The sequence below is a fragment of the Odontomachus brunneus genome, unplaced genomic scaffold (genome assembly GCF_010583005.1).
Source record: "Odontomachus brunneus isolate Ranch 3 - 2012 unplaced genomic scaffold, Obru_v1 Obru_scaffold_092, whole genome shotgun sequence".
NCBI classification, from domain to species: domain Eukaryota; kingdom Metazoa; phylum Arthropoda; class Insecta; order Hymenoptera; family Formicidae; genus Odontomachus; species Odontomachus brunneus.
This window is the reverse complement of record NW_022639542.1, coordinates 638,273-661,249: the sequence shown is the minus strand read 5'-3', so window position 1 is coordinate 661,249 and position 22,977 is coordinate 638,273. Positions and strand designations below refer to the sequence as shown.

At 42.0% G+C, this 22,977-nt stretch overlaps 5 protein-coding genes across 11 annotated transcripts in view; 3 read left to right on the top strand and 2 right to left on the bottom strand.

The window, feature by feature from the left end:
• LOC116848284 (mushroom body large-type Kenyon cell-specific protein 1) overlaps window positions 1-6,206 on the bottom strand; it is a 380,233-nt gene extending 374,027 nt beyond the window's left edge. The window contains exons 1-2 of one of the 2 annotated variants that reach the window (XM_032824190.1): window positions 5,463-6,206; window positions 1,126-1,295 (exon numbers count right to left, since the gene is read on the bottom strand). The gene's annotated coding sequence lies outside the window, so the exon portion shown is untranslated. Of the gene's footprint in view, window positions 1-1,125; window positions 1,296-4,542; window positions 4,682-5,462 lie in introns of those variants that run through there. The other variant, XM_032824189.1, reaches the window with a different exon arrangement.
• Window positions 1-7,956, top strand: part of LOC116848270 — a 225,591-nt gene extending 217,635 nt beyond the window's left edge. The window contains exons 4-5 of the mRNA XM_032824171.1: window positions 4,561-4,676; window positions 7,601-7,956. Of these exons, the coding sequence (XP_032680062.1) occupies window positions 4,561-4,676; window positions 7,601-7,956 (472 nt within the window). The remainder of the gene's footprint in view (window positions 1-4,560; window positions 4,677-7,600) is intronic.
• A 685-nt stretch (window positions 7,957-8,641) lies between these two features.
• On the top strand, window positions 8,642-13,682 carry LOC116848286 (upstream activation factor subunit spp27-like). The gene is made up of 5 exons (XM_032824197.1): window positions 8,642-8,801; window positions 10,672-10,762; window positions 11,281-11,573; window positions 11,658-11,902; window positions 12,042-13,682. The coding sequence occupies exons 1-5, from the start codon at window positions 8,759-8,761 to the stop codon at window positions 12,156-12,158; spliced, it is 789 nt and encodes a 262-aa protein (XP_032680088.1). The 5' UTR covers window positions 8,642-8,758; the 3' UTR covers window positions 12,159-13,682.
• LOC116848285 (cilia- and flagella-associated protein 206-like) lies at window positions 12,805-18,942 on the bottom strand. 4 transcript variants are annotated; one of them, XM_032824195.1, is made up of 13 exons: window positions 18,420-18,942; window positions 18,144-18,309; window positions 17,906-18,086; window positions 17,031-17,200; window positions 16,597-16,855; window positions 16,397-16,526; window positions 15,937-16,044; window positions 15,752-15,854; window positions 15,550-15,617; window positions 15,297-15,445; window positions 15,141-15,239; window positions 14,927-15,062; window positions 12,805-14,150 (listed from the first exon to the last, which is right to left on the bottom strand). In XM_032824195.1, the coding sequence occupies exons 1-13, from the start codon at window positions 18,510-18,512 to the stop codon at window positions 13,923-13,925; spliced, it is 1,890 nt and encodes a 629-aa protein (XP_032680086.1). In that variant the 5' UTR covers window positions 18,513-18,942; the 3' UTR covers window positions 12,805-13,922. The 4 variants fall into 4 exon arrangements, 2 of the variants coding, with proteins under 2 accessions (XP_032680086.1, XP_032680087.1); XM_032824196.1 differs by having other exon boundaries at window positions 14,008-14,150; window positions 14,927-15,034; XR_004378937.1 differs by having other exon boundaries at window positions 14,106-14,150; window positions 15,412-15,445.
• A 205-nt stretch (window positions 18,943-19,147) lies between these two features.
• LOC116848283 overlaps window positions 19,148-22,977 on the top strand; it is a 119,648-nt gene continuing 115,818 nt past the window's right edge. Inside the window, exons 1-2 of one of the 3 annotated variants that reach the window (XM_032824186.1) lie at window positions 19,148-19,468; window positions 20,648-21,218. In XM_032824186.1, the coding sequence (XP_032680077.1) occupies window positions 21,038-21,218 (181 nt within the window). In that variant the 5' untranslated portion in view covers window positions 19,148-19,468; window positions 20,648-21,037. Of the gene's footprint in view, window positions 21,219-22,977 lie in introns of all 3 variants that reach the window. The other 2 variants (XM_032824185.1, XM_032824184.1) reach the window with 2 other exon arrangements.

Below are 22,977 nucleotides of genomic sequence, written 5' to 3'. Positions count from 1 at the left end.
ATTTCTGCGCGTAGTCGCGTGAGCATTTCGCTAATAGAACGACAGTTCCGTATGATGATAATTCGCACTGTACATTTATTACTGTCACATTACCATAAAAAGTTACGGAAATTATTTGGAAGACTCTCTCTCTCTTTTTCTCTCTACCTGAATTATTTTGTAAGACTTTATGAGACACGTTCACACCTGTCATCGGAGCTGACGCCGGTATTACACACGTACACATACACGCACGCGCGCGCGCGCGCACACACACATATGTGTGTGCGCGTGTGAATCAATACGACGAATGTATCTCTCTCTGCGAGGAAAATGTGCCGCGTGCGGGAAAATCGCGTCGTCGACCGAATCGCTTCGCCGGAAAATAGGCATGAACGGCACGAAAAACGTGGCAGGCCATGCGTGGAGAATTGTCGGAGCGCTGGGAATGATGGAAATATAGTGGGAATGAGAGGGAAGAGGAAGCGAGAGAAACGAAAGTAGTACGATGCATAATCCGGGACGTGTGTCCTCGCTCAAGAAGCAAATCGACAGGCGAGTGCGATTAATTAAAGGCGATAACAGACGTTCTTGATTACATCCACTGTACGTAATGCTCCTTTAGAGGGGCGCGAACACGGTAGAGAGGAAGAACGTACTACGTTATATAGACTCGAAGGAGAAGTTATGGCGTACTAAGTTATATCACCGATGACGTAGCAGTTACTTCAAGATATTTGTACACGCGTATGCAAACACTGCTCGACCAACTGAGAGAATATAAATCACACGACATTCTCTAACGTTTGTGAGTACGTATATAGTGGCTGGGTAGCCGATAAACAATCGATAAACCTCAACGAGACTTATCCTTGCCGGAATCAGCGACCATTCAGAGTCGTAAAGCCGGCGCCATTAACAAAATCAACGAGGCTACGTTGAAAATCAACAAGGACGTAACTAATGTTGTTAAAACGTTTCCATTCATTTTCATGCAGCAATTAAGTTTCACGGCGAGTCAAGATAGACGCGTCGGGCCGCAGTCCCGGTTTGCAATGATAATCTTTCAGCTCGCAGCAGAAAAAGCCCGCGGCACAATGCGCTAGCGGTGCAGTCGAACAGGTGGCAGTTCTATATTTCACCTACCTCTACTTCGCTGGCACCGCCCGGCTTCTCTACTTCTGCCTCTCCACCTCGATCCTGCTCTGCTCTCTGCCGAAAATAGCGACCGTGAACTTGCCCAGCTCGCGCTTGAATGAAGAAAATCCGTCGCGTGTGTTCCGGCGTGGAAATGGCGTCTTTGGCGAGAGAAAGCACTGTAACACAAATACAACACAATATTTATTAAATTCGCTATAGTGCAAGAATATTGACACTTTTAACAAATTAGGCGTGAGTATTTAAAATAACATTCTTCTGCGAACGCAGGAAAAATGCGTCATCAAAGTCATTGAGAAAATTGCAAAATATTGCAGTAAGGTGATAAATTCCCCGACACGTATCTAATCCTGGACATTCTTCTAGCTTTAGTCTTTAAACACAAACATTTAAACTTTCAATGTAGAAGATATATATATATATATATATATATATATATATATATATATATATATTTTATATGTTGAGAGTTGAAATATTCGTATTTAAATATCCCAAAACAATAAGAATAATCAGGAACGCGTTCATACATTTACACTTTTATATCTGTGATATATTTGCAGTTTTCGCGAGACTTTCCTGTAATTTGCAAAAAAAACAAACTGCAGTCTTCCGTTACTAACGGCGCACTTAGGCGCCAATTTGCTGAAATTGAGATCAACGGTTCTAAGAGAACGCGCTTTGCGGTGGAGGCGCGGACGATCGAGAGATCCGCGTGCAGAAAATTCCAGAGGCATCGATGACAAACGTCGGAAGCGGCCGGTTGACGGTTTCGCTTATCGTGCCTTAGGCCGCGGCGGTGCCGGCGGCGGTGGCGAGATATCGCGTAAACGCGCACCGCAATTCAGTTTCTGACGATTCAAAAATGTCCGATGAACGGCGGCGTGACGGTCAGCGACGGTTGTTGTGCATTGGTGCGTTTTCCCGAGATGGGAAAAGTTTCGGAGCGTACGCATTGTTTACGATGGCGTTGCAAGGGCGACGCGGAAATTCCGCGAAATCCGGCAGATTGCACCGCTCGCGTGCATCACCACACGTGTGCATACCGCATCGCACGTATGCGCGCACACACACACACATACGTGCATGTACACGCGCGACACGCCGCGCGGCGTTATCATAACCCAGTGACGCCAAATATTGATTTTGACACGTACATATGACGAGGCGTCGGACACCGACGCTCGCGCTCGCGTGCCCACTCTCGCATATGTGTGTGTGTGTGTGTGTGCGTGTGTCTGAGCGCGTACAGGCTGTATAAATGCGCACGTACGTACGGCTGCCGCGCACATACGCACACGTATACATCCGTTCACCGGACAGTACGTGCATTCGGCGCGAGAATCGCTCCAATGCACGTCGAATTTAGTCGCACACTCTCCCGCGCGCGCACACACATACGCACACGTGCGCGTTGATCTATCGCGAGCTCTCGAGCTGCCACTTGCACGTATACCGGGTGTTAAAGGAAGCAGTATTATGCTGGTGATGTATCGACGGAAGGGTTTACGGGAATTTTCGGGCTTGCTGCGTTCGCGCTGCGGTGATGCGCGAGAATGATTTGCAAAACGATAAACTCGTTCGATTTCGCCGCGGACTATTGTGTTATAACTCGAACGCTTTGAAACTAGTCTGTGAGTCCGTTGTTAATTTGGATGGTTGACAGATGTGTCAGTATCGTTTGAAGAGGATATTAAACGATACAAGTAACAACGATGCTCGTATAGTCCGGTGAATTTCTTAATTTGACTTCGTATGGTTTACTGAAAATACGCAGATACACACGCGCCGGTTGTTGTGTTTCGGAAAATTTATCATAACTCTGTATGCGTATGCCCATCATCGTCTAGTATTAAATGTACACTCACGAGGTTCACGTGGGCATGCATTGACAAAGCAAATTAACGTTGAAGTTCCTAATAGTATTATCACGTCACGCTCCGATTCGTAATGATGTTGTCCGCCCATTATGCGGACAGCACACTTAAATATCCTTTCGATATCTTGTGAATATTAACACACTGACTGTCGCGCTGATTCCCATGGATTATTTCACCTCAAGTTTGAATAACCGGAGATATGGTAAATAAATTGCAATTGCATGACGCGTATGACTGTTAACTTGTTCTAATATGACTTCCCATTGGTTGCATATTTTATTTGTTATATGCAATTCAGAGAAAGAGAGATCACGTCTTGTATGAAAATTAATGAGACGCGGCAATATCATGGTGCCTGATCAACGGTGATACCCGTGACAGTCAACATGTTAACATCCTTTTCCTAGAAATACTTACTGACCTTCTTGACATTATGCATGCACAGCAATAAATCGATAATATTAGCCGTCGCTAGCATAACATAAGAAATATTCTTGACAAAAACGACTTTATTGATGTGAATAACTTTTGCAAATAATGTCAGAAAAATTAATATTTTTATTATTTTTGTTCCTTTGCTATATTAATAATAAAATAAATATATATGGAAATGTACTCTTTCTTAAACCATAATTTTTATGCATGATGGAAAAATAAATACATTTTAGCCAATAGGAAAGAAACATCGTAGCCTTATGATGTCACGAGAGAGAATCTATTATTCATGAAGATAAAAAAGAGTATCGTACTTTGTAGGGGACTCATAATTGTGCGTTATTTTCTTTCTTTCTTAAAGCGTAATACACCGTCACGAGGAGGCGACTTTACTTTCTCAAACCGAAATGCATTACTCACGAAGAAGTCGTTGACGCTTGTATTTCGGGTCGATGTTTTCGCAAGCGGTTAGTACGGTTGCATGTGCGCCGTGTAAAAGGAGGTCATGGTACAACCAAATAGCAATAATAATACGAGAACTATAAGTCGCTGTCCCACCATTCCCGATATTCTAAAACCTGAAATCCGGACGCGACTCGTGCGCGTGTACGCCGGCGACATCTAGCGGCGTCACTAGAAACGGTCGAGTACTGTCGGTAACTGCAGAGTTTCGCGATATCAATGTGGTGCTCGTCGGCTCCTAACTGAAGGTTGATTGTACGATGTAAGCGTACATCGATTAATAATAGTTAAAATCGAGATAACTGATATGGACTGTTTATGTAAAAAATTTTTTTACTGTTGTGTTTACTTTCAAACTTGTCGCGCGGGTAACTCAACTCACAGAGAACAGCTTTATCAACTTGCACATCAATACCGACAAGCTGCTATTACCGACTAATGCAAGTAGAATTATACCAACCGAATTACCAACTGAACCCGAGGTTAATAATTAAAGTACAACAACATGATCGACCGTTTTCGGTTACTTATCTAGAAACTTCAATTCGAGCAAGCAAATATAAAACACTTGATATACAAAAATCACAGACGTACTATCTATAGCAGACTTCATTTAATCAGTACTCACTGAGTTTTCCTTTAACAGGTCGAAATTTCAGGCTCGAGGTCGGCAGTACACAGCAATTTCAACTCCGAATAGCACGATGGACGAGCGATTCACTGCTGACTCTCCCGACGGCAGAGTTTCCCGAGATGTTCATTGTGAGTGGCTGTTTCGCGAATTTCATTTCGACAAACGCGCGACGCTCATTTTCGGCACTCCCGACGGGCCATTCCGTGAAACACTTTACTAACTAGCGGTAGTCACTTGTCGCGAACAACGCGCGAAACTTACTATCGGCGCTCTTGGCGATAATCCGCGCGAGACCCGCTTTACGCGAGCTAAAATCGCGAGATGTATAGAGGACAGCTTGGCGGGTACACGACGTCGCGCCATGGTCCATTCGCACTGAGTTTCCTTAAATAGCGAATGTACAACTTCACTCATAATCAACATTCCCGACGGCCCGTGATATTCACTTTTGACAGTTATACAAATTTCGTCACGCAACCGGCGCAATGCGTGTGCGAAAATCAACTCAAACGAACTAAAATCGCGGCAAGTATAAAGCGATTTCCCGAGTACATGACGAGGCACTATAGTCCGCTCTATGACTGAGCCGTCGCGGCGATTGAGTTTCTCAAAGCGAACGTAAATCGTACGCAACTTCACTGTGTACTTGCAGCGCCCTTTACGCGATACGTTCGCTTTTGGCGGTCGTGGTGTCTTTGACACGATGTTTCGTCGCGACGAGGACACGAAACTAATTTTTTTGGCATTACCGCTGACGATAATTTACACGAAAGATTCCCTCGTTGGAACCGAAACAACAAAAGTCCATGTGTGAAAATATGCGAATCATTGTAACGTGACGAACGCGCGACAGATATTCGTGGTTGCGGTGTTTGTGTGACGATATTTTGTCGCAATGAGGCCACGAAACTTACTTCTGACACTACTGGCGATGATAATTAGACGCTCCTTCGATGGGCGAAAAACGCTCCGGGGTGGATATTACGAACCACTGTAACCGTCCCGGACGCTCGTCGGATCATCGCTTCTCTCATGAGATGCTCGGCGATTGCCTGGTGATGTTTTGATATAAGCAACGCGCGACACTTACTACCGGTCCTCTCGACGATGATTCGAGCACGAGACTCGTCTCGAATCCCGGCGAACCGGGATCGCGACAAGTACAGAACGGCTTTCGGGGTATGTGATGATACGCCATTCTGTAACCGAGTGAACATTGCTCCAATTGAGTTTCTCGAAATATCGAAGATGCAAGTGCACACGGCACTAACGGCTATTAGACGGACACTCACTTTTAGCGTCTATTTTATGATATTTTTTCGCGGCGACAGTGTGATATGAAATTTAATCTCAGCACTACCAACGATTATTGTTCACGAATGAGCCTCCTTAGGTGGGCCAAAAGTTGTTGTTACAAGTGGCTACTGGAAAGCCCGAGGCTCCAACCGGACACTACTCACTATGAGCCAAAAAAGCAATAATCAGAGTTTTAAACTTACAGCGATTGTAACAACACGAATGCACGATAGTCGTATATACCTTCGGATCGAGTCGTGCGCAACGAGACTTGGAAGTAACTTCGGCGGTTACTTTGTAATGCTTCGTCGTGATCAACGCGCGGAACTGATTTTCGACATTCTCGATGACAGGCTATACGCGAGACCCACCTCGGGCGAGCCAGATTCGTCTGAGATACGGAACAGATTTTCGAACCCGAGCTACCGCGCCATCATCCGTTCTGCAACTGACTGTGTATATCACGCGACGATGTGATTGGTAGGTTCTACGCAGAGAATCGGCCAATGCCATTTATTTATTACAACCGCGTAATACGAAATACGTAAAGTGCTTGTAAGATATTATTAACACATTGTTGACGATTATCTGATTATCGACAAACAAAATTCTCTGTGGCTCACCTACGAGATATCGCTTGCATATTTTGTGAAGATTATTATAAATATGCCGAACGCGATTCAGTGCAGTTTACTCTCTGAAGCTGCACCTAAATTACTGCACCTTGTCGTCAAAGATTACAGGAAGAATGATTCGTTTCGAACAGAGATTACGGTCATACATCTTATCATTAGATTTCAACGGGAATGTCTTAAACGAGAATGTCTAAAGTGTAGCATAGAGTACAATGAGTATATAACGTTTATGAATTTAATGTGATTACAGTCTTCTACACTTTACCTATATCTGCCATCACTCCGTGAATGCATCTCCTTTTACCAATTACGTGGAGACGGTACTCGGAGTCCCCGACAGATGGCGCGACATGTCTCTCCCTTGCGCGAAAATGTCAATATTTCTGAGACAAATCAGCAACTGTAAATATCATCTTGATATCTGCGTATTAGGAATATAAAAGGTATTCCATACCTTATATGGAAAATAATAAAATTACCCTCTGAAAATTTTCCATCGTAGAGTTGAACATTCCAACGTGTCAAAATGCAGTCTTCTCATGAGTATTGCCAACAATGCGATCGGAAATGACGTGTATTGAGAGGGAAAGTAATATTTTTGGGGGAAAATACGTAATTCCCGACGAGTCAGGCTCGTTGTAATAGAATATTCGTCAATGGGTCGGGCGTCCGCAACGCACGCAACTGTTGTACACAACTGTGCCGCCGGATATCGTCTCGTTGCAGTCACAATGAGCAGGAAAGAGGCGCCACATGGCCAGGTGCAACCGCGAAAATTAGCACGGCCATGTTAGAGCGTTCAAACGCTCGTGGCGGCATTACATTGCACAATACGTCATCAATAAATAATATACGAGAACCGTGACAGAGAGATGTAGTTGCGCATTTCGGCAAGGTGGATATTTCTATGACATGGTTTACGGGCTACATGTGCACGATGTCTCATTAAGATATTTCACTTGTAAATGGACACGCGCTGGATGCGGTACCGTCAGTGCGGAGAGTAATATCGGGACGAGCGGCAGGTGGGTCGCACCGACTGTTTAGATGATAAAATCGGGCGAGGGGCTTCATGAGAAAGATCTCCGTCGCGACAAACTGATACGATTATGTGATTGCAGTATCGCTGTACGATGCACGGTTTCGGAGTTATGGCTCTTTGAAGTTCATTTATCGTGGCGAGCGTGCGGATACTTATGGCTGTCGCTGTACCTCTAACACGACGAAGGAACCGAGCGGCTGGTTCTACCGCCGCGGCCTGTTAAAATATCGCGCTGATTGGGCGCGATTATGCTTAAAGGATGACTTTTCGATGCGCGAGGAATTCGTGGGGCCCGTACAGATGTCACCTGATGAGGTAGTATCGAAATTCAGTCCATTTCCTGTACAGGTACTTACACGTATATATATATATATACATATATCTAGGATTCTTTCTTTTTTTCATCAAACAGACGTATGTACGATAGCTGGATAAAAATATTAACAATCAATCGAGCAGACTGTGCAAAGCATCGAAGCAGGTTAGCTATGGCGAGGCGGACGCAACCTCTTCCTCGCGCATCGACGTTCGCCGTCGTCATCGCCGTATGCGTATCGCGAATGAGCGTTCCTTCTTTAATGACATCCCTGGAACACGTACTGATTGTCATATGACGGGCGACTAGGCGCTCTCGACGCTACGAAAACTCGGAGTGTGCTTGCCGCTTGGTACAGTCAGGATCGAAAGATTGACGCGGCCCGCGCAAAGAGCTGGCATATCGGACCTGTTAAATCGCAATATTGCGCCAGGGGCGTTATGAGAAACTTGTAGAGAAAAAAAAGTTGACCCGATTTGGTGTATATAGTATCCGTCTTCGTGGCCGCGGTAGGAAGTTATCGCGCGTTGAAGGGCCTTTTTCTGGGAGCGCTGCCGTTGGCGACGCGCGCAGACTGTACTGTGGACGCCGCCGGCAGCCACACGAGCGGCCGCTTGACGTACAGTCAGGCGAGAAAGTGTAGCACGCGAATTGTACAGAAGGACCGAATTGGCACACTCCGATCGCCGAATTACGCGCGGGGCGTCATGAGAAACTTGTCGGCCGTAAAAAACTAACACGATTCGGCGTATAGAGTATTCGTCTAGGTGCGACCGTTGTCGAGTTATCCGCTTCCGAAGGGCCGTCGTGTGAGAGAGTGTCGCGACGTTGCCAGCACTGACTGTACCAACGGACGCTACGGGAGTCCGCAGCCGGCATAGGCTCAGTTGGCAGCAGTACGTTCAACTAGAAGCACCTACCATGGCCGATATCTCGAAGGACGAGCTACGCAAGGAGATCACCGGTAAGTGGCGATATCGCACGATGTAGACGATTCCGGCATCGTACTACCACGTAACCGAGCTCGTCGTGGGCGTTTGCGTCCGTTGCGCATAGCCGCGGCACCGGGAATACGGGCGAAATCGGGCTCTTTGCTCTTGCGACGTGAGGACTTTAGCGCGCACGTATGTGCCCGAGTGGCGTGCCCCGCGCCGGCCATTACAACCTACGGCTCTCCGTATTTCGCCACCTACGTATCGTGCTAACGACGAGATGCGGCGACGGTATGGCGCGTGCAATTCGCTCGCGATTTTCCGAGCAGATACTTCGGTGTCCTGGCGAAATCGCGGATTTTTCGTCGTTCGCTATAAAATAGTGGCTTTCGATCCGTCCTTGCGGCGGGCCGTATGACGCGTCTCGAGTGTATGTGTGTGTGTGCGTGGTGGCGCGCGCCTATCAGCCTCGTTCTCTCGTGCATTCGTGTCTCGTTCTCTTTCTCCTTTTCTTTTTTCTCGAGTTTTCACGCGTATTCGCTCGCTTTCTCTCTCGCTCGCTTGCACACTCGCATTCTCCGTCTCGGGTAGCCACGGCGTCACGCCGGATTTTTGCGCTGTTGGAGAGAAAAAAGTGCATATCCCTACGCGAATCTCCTTCGTGTACCGAGCGTGTGAGAGATACGCTTGCTCGTCGATCGGAACGGAGCGCGCGCGTCGCCCTTTTCCCTCCTTTGCGCGCCTTCACACCAATCACCGATTGGATCGTCATTGGTTATAACCGCCACTACCGCCGCCGCCACCGATGCCAGTATTACCTCCTCTGTTCCCGGAGATATTTACTACTTTGCTATCTTTTCCCATAAAATGGAGTGCGCGATGGTCGCCGGGCGATGGTCTCGCGCAAGACTCGCCCATTGCGGATTAACGCGGCAGTCGATGCTTAACGAAGCGCGCGCGCTGCTGCCGCGTGTATTTTTTTCGTGAGCGCTTTTCGGCGAAGTGAATCGACCGCGTACGACCTCCGCGCTGCTGCCGCGCCACAACGGCCGTCGTTCCCTCCGCTTTGCACACTTACCACGCTCTTTCTCTCTTCCCTCTCTTTGTCCCCCTCTCACTCCTTCTCTTTGTATCGCTCTGTCTTTCTCTCTCTCGCCATCTTGTTCCCTCCGCATCTTCTCTCGTGGCTTTTGATCGTTTCGGGAATCAATGCGCCGCACGATCGACCGCGGCACGCGAAGAAAAATCCCTCCTCGTCCCGCTCCGCGCGTCTTACCGTCGCCTCCTCGCGTACTTACAGATATCTTCTCGTTGGCGGTACGCCGTGCGGATCGGCAACGACCGGCATAGCGCGCGCTACGGGCAACCATTTGCGCTCGATATTCACTAGATCCCCCGACGCGGGAAACCATATTACCCCAGAGTCCGCGACACACAACGCACTAGACACGCGCGGGATGCCATCATCCCAACGAATGGCGTATCATGTGGCGCGTTCTTCCTTTCTTGTGTGGATATTAAGCAAATAAATAATTTCGCAATAAATTTGCGCATTTTTCGACCAGCGCCTTTTTAGTTACACTTTCTTTCTTTTTTTTTTGACAATGTATCCTCACGAGTAATTCTACAAAGAATATTAGTTTTTTATGATAAATAAATATGATAAATAAAATACTTTTGCAAAAACAATATATATACGTCGTATTTTATAATTGATAGTTTTATAATGATAGTTTTAACAACAATTGTGTTGTGTTTTAAATATGCAATTTTGTGTTGTGTTATTGTTGAATATTATATGTAAAATGTGCTCCTTATTGCACATGCTGTCCCCATTTTGGTAGAAAATTTAAGATACAAGTTCTTGATATACATTTGATTTAATTTATTAATTTTATATAGCTATCCTCAAGGATGCGGATCTCACTACAATGTCTGCCAAAAAAGTAAGGCAACAAATTGAGGAGAAACTCGATGTTGATCTTACAGAAAGGTAAGCACTTGATAAAATTGTTACTTAAATTAATGTTTAAATGTTAATAATGCCTTGTATTAAATATGTATGTCACGTTGGTAAAGTATTGTATTTGAAAAGATAGAAGTAAAAATGTAAACAAGTTTATTCGATTGCAATATTAAGCAATGTGCTAGGAAAAGTCTTTCTTTTATCAAGTTTAAATTGCTAATTTTTCATGTGTACAGAATCTCAGATCAAAATATAATTTATTTCTATTAGATTGCATTGAGTATATATCTGTTTCATTGAATACACGTGTTATTTTTAGAATTTAGTAAAGATTAAAACGGACATGTATAGCAGGTACTTATGCACGATCAAATAGTGCAAAAGAGAGTTTTTTAATGTCCAAGAGAAAAAAGAGGATTTCTGAGTGGAACTAAATCAAAATAAGTTGCCACCTCGTTCCTCCTCTAACATTTTCATCGAAATTCACATTATTCACACTTCGATAATAGTTACTCACATACACTCAAACTATTTTCTCTCTATAGGAAGAAGGAGGTCGATGATTTAGTTATGGAGTGTCTTCAAGAGAAACAAGATGGAGGTAAGAAAAAGAAGAAGGCTGCTAGTGAGGAGTCTGAAGATGGTGAGGAGGAAGAAGAAGAAGCATCAGAAGAGGAAGAGGAGGAGGAAGAAAAGAAGCCAGCCAAGCGAAGTCCTACCAAGAAGGCTCCTAGCAAACGCAAGAAGGGTTCATCTGACGATGAGGAAAGCGCTAGTGATGATGATGCTAGCGATGAGGAGTACAGCCCAAAGAAACCTAAAGTTACACCCAAAAAAAGTACTGTTCAACATTCTATTGAAAAATGTCGAATCGAAAGTAAAGTAGTATGAATATTAAATCACATTTTCATTTTTTTTGCAGATAAGCCTGGAAAGAAGGGAAAAAAGAAGGGAAGTGATAGTGACAGTGATGAAGACTGGGGAAAGAATAAGAAGGCTCCAGGAAGCACAGCAAAGAAGGGTGGCGGCGGCAAAGGCAAGGGTGGTGGTTACACACGCGCCATCACATTGTCTCCAGAGCTTGCAGCGATTGTTGGCGCTGAACAAATGGCTCGACATGAAGTCGTCAAGAAAGTATGGAGTATCATCAAAGAAAGAAACCTATATGTAGGTATCATTTGCAATTGACTCGAGATATTTTATATTTGCTCGACATTTTATGTTTTATGATTTGTATAACATATCGAAATTAACATGTTTATTTGAGAAAAGATCACGTTACTAAGAGTCATGGTTGTTTTTACAGGACCCTAAGAATAAACAGTTTGCGATTTGCGACGAGGAACTAATGAAGGTAATCGGCGTGAAGCGCTTTAGAACTTTTGGTATGATGAAATACCTTAAAAATCATTTTGTAGACTAAATCATCCCCAAATCCTGATCTCCGACAAGTTATATATACATATAACATATTCCAGGGTGCGCCGTGCACCTCCATCTTTCTCACAAAATACATAAAATATATACATATACATGAAACACAAACGTATTTCTTGCGACTTAAGACTTTAGACCATGTTTACGCTATTCCGATATAATCTGTCGCCCATCGTAACAGTTTTATCCCGGTTGCTTCCTCGCTGGTCATTGAATTGTTTTATGCTGATAGATAATAATATCTAATTATAACTCGATAATTATGATTAGAAATGAATTGCTGATTTCAGTAAGATATTGAAGAATAACATTTCAATCATGTTACGCGTATCTTAACTCTTCCTTGGTAAATTCATTAAATTATTGGGACAATTGTTACTCTGGACGTTCAGATGATTTCGAAATGTGAAAGACATTACAGTGGCCAACAGTCAATAAGCCGGTTTTAAGTCATCCAATTCGGAGTAAATGTTATATATCATTTGTATGGTCGTCATTAATAACAATATCTTACTCCCGACACGAAAACATGACGTACTGTTATTAAATACGATATTTAAATGACAAACTAGAAAAAAGCACATTTGAACTCGAAAATAATTTGTTCAAAATATAAGTAGCTAGATTTTACCCCGTGACATTTTCACCAGCGACATTTGTTACTATCGATTAAATTACAACAGTAGTAGTTGCTCTTTCAGTTTGTTTGAAGCAGATTACAAATATACCTTTTTTATGCTCTTGTCTTGATGATCTTAATATTTTTTTCTATAACGAACTGCGTGATACTTTTGTCGTTTCTTTCTCCTCCTTTTATGTTAAATGCAATGTTGATGATTCTTGGATAATGGATGTAATAAAGTGTCAGACAATTTTGCCCCTAAAAGGGAGGAAATGTGTGTGGACATTGAAAAGGAGCACGGAAAACAAAGAAAAGATATGCGAAAAATCAACATCCTGTACCTCTTCTGTATAATAGCTACATTATACACTGAAATTGTAAGCAAAGTTTAATTGTATTATCGTGTAATTACTAATTATTGTCGTAATATAGGTTTCTTGGTGTAAAAATTGACCTAATGTTTAAGATCTAATGATAAAACAATATATTCACTAAAAGGTACGATATAAGCATATAAAATCATAGTGCAGCGATCACTGCACAATGTTGAAGCGTAGGAAATATAATAGGCTCACGGAGCGCGGAAAATAGCCACGCAAGTCTGTCCGAGCTTCGACATGTGTAAAATTTGTGTATTTTGAATATAAATTAAAGAAATGCAGGCCTAAGTCTCTCTATCACGAAAAAAGCCACATGAATGAAATCATTGCAGTTTGATGATCAGGAAAGCGCTATATACGCCAAGAAAATGATACGTGCACACGGAATGATAAATTATAATGCAGATTCGTTTTCTAAACCCGGAAAGATGGATGGTTTAAACTGTAATGTTCCGTGAATTGTATTTGGGAATGTCATTAAAAAGTATTGCTTTGGTTTTTTTTTTAATTGCGTAATGCGTGCTGTTTATTTCGATTGTTTCCTCTGGCGCTCCTTTAAATGTTGCCCGACACATGCATCCTTTAATGTATGTTTGAATTAGTCACACGAGTTTGATAATTAACGATGTTGTGTACATGTAATTGTGTTAGCATTTTTACTACGACCAATATTGTTATTAAAACGTTTTATTTACGTGTATATCTCATGATTATATTGACGTACACCAGGTCATCATTTACTTTAATTTTACAAGTGCTCAAGTTCATCTTCCAAGAACGATATGATATGTTGATTGTCATCCCGCCTGCCTCGCAGCCCAAATATGAACGTCTTAAGGTTCTTCGTGTTCGTGCAGTTATCTCTTCTGGTTTGAACTTCCTTATCCTGAGGCGGAGCTGCTTGTACGTAAACAGCATATCGAAAGTGCGAGTTGAACGTCTGTGTGCTGCGTGTCGTACATCGACTTATGTTTGCCTGGAAAATTATCACACACGTAAAGCCGAATAAAACATCTTTCATCAATAAAATTAAAATTAGGTACGAACGCAGAATGTATATGTGATACATATCGTGATTAAGATATTCAAAAAAGAAGCCTAGAGAGAGATGTCATAATATTTACACTATATTTATCTTGATATCTTAAAGCAAAATATTTTTATAAACAGATCGCCAGACTATTTTTCTCCTAAGTTTAACCATTTCTATAACATACTGCATACGCGAACTTTTAACGTGTAGAAAACTGGATGAATGATTTTATCAACATCAACTTTGACCTCTCGTATGACAACAGAAAGATACAATCTGCCATTTCTACCAAAGCATATTTACTCTACATTTCTAGCATAAGAATATTACAACTCGAGAAAGAGCTTATAGATTATTATAAAATATAAACATATTAACTAATAATACTAAAATGCGCATATCTATGTCACGTGAAAAAAATAGTAAAATAATTTTGATAAAGTTCCATTATTTTTATATTTATCATCTAGAAGCCATGGATCGTACGTGATTTGCGGTAAATTAAACATAATTGTACAACCGTAAATTTTGTGACAGTAAGAAACATACATCGAAATATTAAGAAAAAGTCAAGAGTAAATTAAGATATCTTGAATTCGTTATCGTTGATCAAACGATAATAAAAGAACTTTTGTGCATGTGTTTGTGTTCAGGATATATAATTTCAACAATTAGTCGTCCTTTTATAATGCCAATCGAGTTCAATGAGTTCAACTCACCAAGTTTAAAGCTCTGCGCTTAAGTTCCCAAATGCTGGAAGTATAATCTTTATCGATGTAAGGGGGAAGTATGTGAACATCCGTTTGAACCTTTTGATTATGACGGACCTTTAATTGCAGGCCTTCCTTAGTAAACCTTGAAAAGCGAGTGTTATGTTTCGTGTTGTTTCTGGAAAAACGACACGATGCAGTCTATATATAATAAGCAACTCACTCCTCTTGATTCTGCATAGCTTCGATTTCTTCGTGCAACTTGAATAGGTGTATGTACTCCGGATGGTTGCGAACGAAATCGAGCGCCTCGTAAACGTACCTGGTAACATATAGTTACTGAAGAATCTACGAATTACTCGCACCTACATAAGACTACCTGTCGGGATTCTCTCCAAACTTGATGGCTGCCTTGGACGATTTGAAGGCGTAATACTTTCCTCGCCACTTTGCCACACCGTTATTCGGATTACCCGGTATTAAGGCCCCCTTACCTGTGGTGAACGTCCATGCGCAAAATCCTAGAAACTGCGACACATTTCGCCGTCAATCGATCGAAAATGTTTGAATGATTTCGTTAAGTAGAACTGCCTGAATCTTCAGAGACACACCGTGCTCTATGATGCTATTACCTCCAAATTGATCTTCTCGAAGTCCTTAGTAACATTGGGGTAATATATTAGACATTCGCCGCACTCCGCTACAAATAAAAATATAGTCCGTGTAAATAATTAATTAATTAAAATAATTAAAATACGAGATTGTACAGGGTTCAATTGAGGGGCAAGTATTCTGAACTGAATATTTATTTTAATCCGAGAAATTGCCCAGTACTTATCAAGTTGCCCATAGAACGTTCCAATCTTTCAGCATCAGTCAAGATGTCCACATCCTCGGCTATGTCCTCTAACTTCGTTTGATCGTAAACGTTTACGGTCTGTGAATGTATATGTAAATCACTCTCAATGCAGTATATTCCGCAAATATGCCAGGATCGATATGGTTGAGTGCACCGTTACCTTATTACTCAAACTCTGTAATTCCCATAGGAAGTTATTGACGTTACTCAAAATGATCACCTCGTCTTGCAGTCCCATCCATATATCCGCCAAATCGATAAATTGCGGCTGATAGGCAGATATATAGCAATATCAATATTCATGAATTGCGTTGCTTTTACGAAATGACTCATCAAACGCTTTGAAAACCGAGGGAATATTTTATTTTGTGAGTACACCCTGCTGACACAATAAAATATATCTGACTAAGTGAGAAATACCATGACATATCGTGACGTGCGTGACGTGATGTTGCTGTGAAAACCAATTTCGATGAAACTATTAAAATCGATTCTGCAGTTATTTCAATTTCTGGAAATACCCAACACGCGGTAAGAAATTATATAAAAATAATTGTCATGCACCAACTTTTTTTTTGTTTTTTTTTTTTTAACAGAGTAATGCGGTTATATATATTTACGTAGACTTGAGCGGTGGGAATAGCCGTTCTGTATCTGACGGTATCGTGCAGCTTAAAGAATCGTCCCCGAAGACGTTCCATCAGATTTTTCACCGCGTTCTCGCTGCTCTCAACGTCGCTTAACAGCTTTCTACGACAGGAATCGCATCAGAGAAATCGTGTCAGATTGCATATTAAATACTACTTTTTTAAAGAGGAACCTGATGTAGATCTCTTGCTGGCGACTAGCCGTCAGCATCTCAATAGCCCATACGACGTTTTCCCTGGCGGTGGATGTCTCGGCCACTTCTCTCGAGTTGCTGAAACACGCAGCATCCGAGGAAGCGTCGGTCGATGATGCGTACGCGATAGCGTTTTCCACAGCAGCCGTGAACTTGTATACTTTGGCCATTAACGGCTCTAACAACTCGAGTATAGAGTTGCGAGTCTTCGTTAGAGCCTCTTGTAAGATGCTCGGCACTGAAAGCAATTACGGTCGCTGTAACTACTTGCAGGAGAGAGCTCTCGTACGATCGTTTCGAGGTCTCTTTCTTGCCTCCTCCTCCCTCTCTCTCTCTCTCTCTCTCTCTCTCTCTCTCTCTCTCTCTCTCTCTCTCTAGCACGCTCGTCGATCGGATTAATTATTTGCTCTTACGATCATCGATTCCCTCGCCACCGCGTTGACAGTCCCTGTTGAACAATCGGATACCCGCGACTATGCACATCAGCTCCATCAGTTGTTCCTCTTTCTCGCGTTTCGGTAAAGTCACGTAGCGAGTCAACTCAGAAGCCTGGAAGACGCTCTGCAACGCCACCGATACCTCCCTACCACGAAATATATTTTAAGTGTTACTTACATCGATCTTAACGCCGGAGATTTTATCAAGACGATTAAATATATAACTTCAAAATAATGACGACATCGGAGACGAGAAAATACTGTAAAAATTCTTGCAAAATACGTTGCACGATATTCTACGTCTATATGTAGACAATGTAAACTATATATGAGTTATCTTCTATGTAAACAATGAATAATCTGTGGGTGTCATTTAAAAAACGTGCAGCTTATTAAAAAATTAATTCAGAAAAGTCTATATTTAACTTTTAGAATACTAGTTCGAATTTGTAAACATTGTTTTCTAAACAAACTAAAATCCACAGAATTTTCTGGTTACACTCTTATCTAAAGTTAAATCTACCAATCTGTCATATAATGAAGTAAAAATTTCATACAATTTGTTGTCTCCTTTGAACATTGTATTTATAATATCCAAGACAGATGCAACTGTCTCAGCAATTTCACTTGTTTTCTTGTATGTTTTAATATAATACTCTGTCTACATGATTTATATTGTCTACATGAAAAACAACCATGTATACACCACATAGTAAATATGCAAATAATCTGCGTAAACGTAATCTGGAAATCTATAGCACTGCCTTAATTATCGCGATATAACAAACTGATACACTAATCTTGAGTGTTTATCAAGTTGATAGAAGATTGATGAAAAACATGATAAGTGCCTCAGAACAGAAGGAATTGTAGGACTTCCTAGACCACTCAGAAGTGTTATGACTACCAAGATTTTCTGGTACAACTTTTCCGTGTCTTTTGCACCTTTCAATTTGTCAGTTTCGCAAATTTCTGCCACCAAAGGTCCAGTTTTTTGGTGCAGTCGTAATCGATGTCTCTTGACTGTTTCATCTGTGGAAGACGTGTGAGATCAAAAGAGGTAAGAATAACATTCATATATTCTTCTACCTCTTTCGTGATAATGCTTGGCGAAGTATAGTTGATTTTTCAAAGTCGTCAGACTTGGCTTGCTTTGATCACATAACCTCTCCGTGATAGCATCGAATATTTTCGTATTGTTCTCCTCGTCTTTTTCCTTAATTCGATACGTCGGATTCAGCTGGTACAGGGAAAGCTGGAATTGTTTTATGGAAAAAAATTCAAGATAAAAAACTTATTGAAATTCTACTTTGACGGAATACATTTCGTAACAATCTTGTAGGTTAGCGTTGACAATCGGGTTACCAAAAACGAGGTTAAATCCTTGGTTACGGGTGTTTCTCTCGCTTTGCATATGTTAACGATTCTTCTCGTCAATTCCTTTCGAACGTTTTCCATAATGAGAGACGACTAAGAGCGTCGCGAAATCTCGTCGACTGACTTGGAAATCTTCACTTACCGTAATCGCGAATTAAATGAAACGACTTGTAAGAAGTTTGATCGATATTCATGTAGAAACCATTAGTCGTTGCTAAGTTCTAAATTGCAGATTCTTTCGACATCGTTATTATGGAAACTCAAACTTTGACTTTTCCGATCAATAACAAATTCACAACCTGTCTCAAATTCTTCGCTTAACATTTGATGTGCGATACGATTTTGTTTAAGAGAGACCAATAAAACGATATCATTTTCAAGTGTACGTAAAGCGTCTAAAAATAGCATTATTCAAGAATGGCCTACAATATCAGTGATCTTTCAATCCTACTTGTTGTTGCAAATTGATTTTTCTCTCATTTTAGTGGTAGATCGCAAAATCTCCTTTTCCTCGCCGAGGAAATCATACGAGACCTCGCAGTTCCGTGGGTGATATCGATTATCATCGATAGATTGATAGTTACTAAAAGTTTTCAGTCGCATTGGTTTTAAGCTATGCATTTCTTATGGTTGTTAATTCTGACTGTTAAGAATAATTGTTAATTAATCCAAAAAGTGGGGACGTTTTTTTAGATTAATTAATGATAATGGGAAGTACATGTAGCTAGAAATAAATGCAGCTGGTGGAGAATTATTAGTAATTGTCGATCTATCGAACGATAAGGCATCCGCGAAGCTGATTGGGCAGAGCGTGTCGTGCAGGAGTGCGATAATATTCACATCGTAACGAGAACTTTCGGCTTTCGTCATGCATTGCGCGAACATCCTCGATCGTTTTGCGCCGAGTAACCGCCATTGATGCATCGATCGACATCGCTCCGCGTTTTACACGTCTTTTGTCCGTCAAAAGTGAGTTCCGCGCTTAAATAAGTATCGGGAGTGCCGCAAATAGCAATGTGCAATTGTCAGGACGTTTCGTAAGTACGTTATTAGGCAGAGTGATCACCTCTTTCCTTTGTAATGCAATCGATGCCTGTCGCAAGCCGTCTCGAGCCCGCGTCTTTTACATTTGTTATTACAATCGATTCACGGGAATAGCAGTAGAATCGGACGATCGTCGTTTTATTGATTGCGAATTCGACATTCGGTAGTAGTCAGAGGGAAGGAGACAGATATACGCGATGTCGAATCTCGGGAGATAGCGTCGGTCCGTCAGAAAAACAGAAAGAGAGAGAGAGAGAGAGAGAGAGGAGTGTAACGTGTCTTTGTCGATACCGTGCATATTTTTAAGTGAATTTTCGGCATCCATTGTGCATTGCGCGAGCACGGTCAATGTTTTCACATTGTACAATCGTCATTAACATATCGGTGACACCGCGTTTTACGTGTCTTGTCTGTCGAATAAGAAAGTTGGATCTATTTGACGTTACAAATATTTTGAAGCGCCGTATAGACCAATTACAGTTTTTCTGTACGCGCACTCGAAAATGTTTGCACTTTAAAATTCTACCCCGAGTCTCGTGTGGAAGCAAGTATCGGGAATGTTGGAAATAATAAAGTGCGATCGTTGGGACGTGTCGTAAGTATGTTATTAAGGCTCAATTCCTTCGTTTCTCGTTATATAACGAGACAAGCAAGTGATACATATCACTGGTGCTTGTCGCGACGTGTCGAATCTTTTATCTATACTTGTTGCCACAATCGACTCACTCGAGTAATAATAAAATCGAGTTTTCGTTTTATCAATGGAGAATAAAAAATTCAGTGATGATTAGAGAGAAAGAGAAAAATACAATATCTCAGAGATATCCGTAACGTCGAATCTCGAAAAATAATATCAGTCTGTTAGCAAGGAGTGTACACTCAGTTCTTTACCAGCAAAGCCTTCTTTACTCAAATTTGTCATGTATACTTTCGTATCATTCTATCTTCCTTTGGCATATAAGCATTAAAATAAAATTATACTTTCAACACAAAAATGTATAAAACAAACTTAGCCGAAGTGTACACTTAATTTCAATACGGTTTGAACAGCTTCTTTTTCGACGCATTTCAGCACGTAGCCAATAGTCCAATGAGAGAACTCAACATTCGGAAATTAATGAGAAGCAAGTTCTCTCATTGGACCATCAATACGTTGTGGAATGCATCGACAGAAATATTGAAACTATATTGGGGAACAAAGTGCACGTTTGGCCGCGAGTCAGGCGTGTTGAATTCCGTGCGTCATGGCGCGCTTACGTTCGTGAGCGCTCGGCCGTTTCCGTCGCCGCTCGGCGGCGGCTCGATAGGTGGTGGGAGGGAGGTGATCGGCCGACTCCAGAGGTGTCGCAACAGTCTGCGCGGTCGGAGCAGTCGGGCTGGGTGGTCGGTACGAGTGTGGTGTGTGCGCGCGCGAACGACAGACGCAAGGAAGCCAGCGTGCTAGGAGCGTGCGTGCGTGCGAATCGCGAAACGTGTGCCGTCCGTTGTCATGACGTTTGCGTGAGTCGCGGGGCCAACGCGTTTAGCGATCGGACAGGCAGCCGTGTCAACTCGTCAGGAACATGGCGCGCGATTCCCGGCGCGCGGATTCACGGCGCGTCGGCGGTGGCGGCGGCGGCGGCGGAGGAGGCGGAAGAGACGGTGGTGTTGTGCGTTCGTTGACGGTGCGGTGCAAGCTGCTGCTGGTCCTGGCGGTGTTGCTGCTGACGATCATCGTCCCTGCCACGCACGCCGAGAGTCAGGGTGAGTTTCTTTGTTGTATATATACACGCGCATACGACCTCGAGGCTGAGATCTCTCTCGGCATGCACCTCGTTACGCGGCTGTTCGTTAACGGTTTTCTCACGCTGACACTTGACGCGATTCAGCTGGTGCTTGTTTCAAATTGACCTGTCATGTCGCGCCATCACGCGCGTCGTGTCCTATTCATTCGATTCCGGCCTCTGAGGCCTGTCTCACAGAGATTGTCGTAGCCGTTTACGACTTTGTCGGATTGAATTGCCTTTGTTTGCGTCAATCGTTGCGCGTTCACTCGGGTTGCGAACCCGAGCTATGTTTATGACCCTGAAACGGTTATGATAGTCTTTGTACTCGCGGACACTAGGAAGGGGTGGAAAACATCGAACGGGACTATCGCGTTATACGTAGCATCAGCCGATTGATCTCACGCGCGCGATTTTCTGGAGCAGTCTCAAGGTCAGTCGATAGGACTCTGTGCGCGCCGTTCGTTCGAGCTCGCTGTGTGTTTACAAGCTTTTTCGCGCCTCGCACGTACAGTTGTCGGTGTCGTGCATAATGTTTGTCGTGGTTTTATGTTAATGAAATGTCGGTTCGCGTATTCATATCTTTTAAACTGGAGTCCACGGCAACTGCACACGACATTTCGCTCCGCGGTGTTCGCTCAGCGGAGCTCCGTTTTTTCGTGTTTCACTCGCGTCCATGACGCATGTGAAATTTTAATCCCTCAGTGGTCACCCATAAGCGTCGCGGTCAGCTGAAAAACCGTCTCCGTTTAAAGCATTTTCTCCATAAGTAGATAACCTACGTGCGCTCGTAAATATAGAGGAAAGGACATGACGTAATAAATGCGAATTTTAATTCTGCTTAAGAAATATTCACAGTTGCAAACTACACATTCGAGAATTTTAGATTACGCGGACGAGAGAAATACGCTATTCGTAAAAATTTAACAAAGTGCACGGAGAGAATTTTATAGTGAAATTTACTACAGAATTTCGGAGAAATAAATCAGTTTTATCTTCTTATTTTATACGTATTAATTTTTGAAACTTAAATATGCTATTAAAAAATTTATTATATTTCTTACGAAATTTATTGATAATTTATACCTGCACGGAAAAAAAGGTTTGGTTGAATTAACTAAATATCTGGTCGAATATGATCCAGAAATTCCAATTGAAGTAACCCGAAGTCTATTTAAGTCAACCAAAAATCTTATTAACTTAAACAGAATTCGGGTTACTTCAATCGGAATTTCTGGATCGTTTATCTTTTACCAGATATTTGGTTAATTCAATCAAATCTTTTTTTCCATGTGCATTGAGAGAAAAAATATCTAAATATTCTACTCCTTTTACTTTTTACATTTTCAACTTTTCTTTTAATTCGCACTTTATATATATATATATATATATATATATATATATGTATGTATGTATGTATGTAATAATTATTATCCACAATATCAATTATATCTTTTTAAACTATTATCAAATATACAGCCTTATTACTTTATATTAATACAAGTAAATATATTATTAGTATCCATCGGAAAAATACTTTTTATTTTTTAAACATTTGTTCTCTTGACATATATAGAAATATATTTGGAGATTAAACAGAATTTATATGAAAAAAAATATATATTCTCCGTGCGAATACTTTCACGATTCGTCGTGAATATACCTGTTATTTTAATTCAGAGTTCGCTAACGTCACGTATTGTTGTTCCCTCGACACGCATGAACGAGTCGATGCGTGA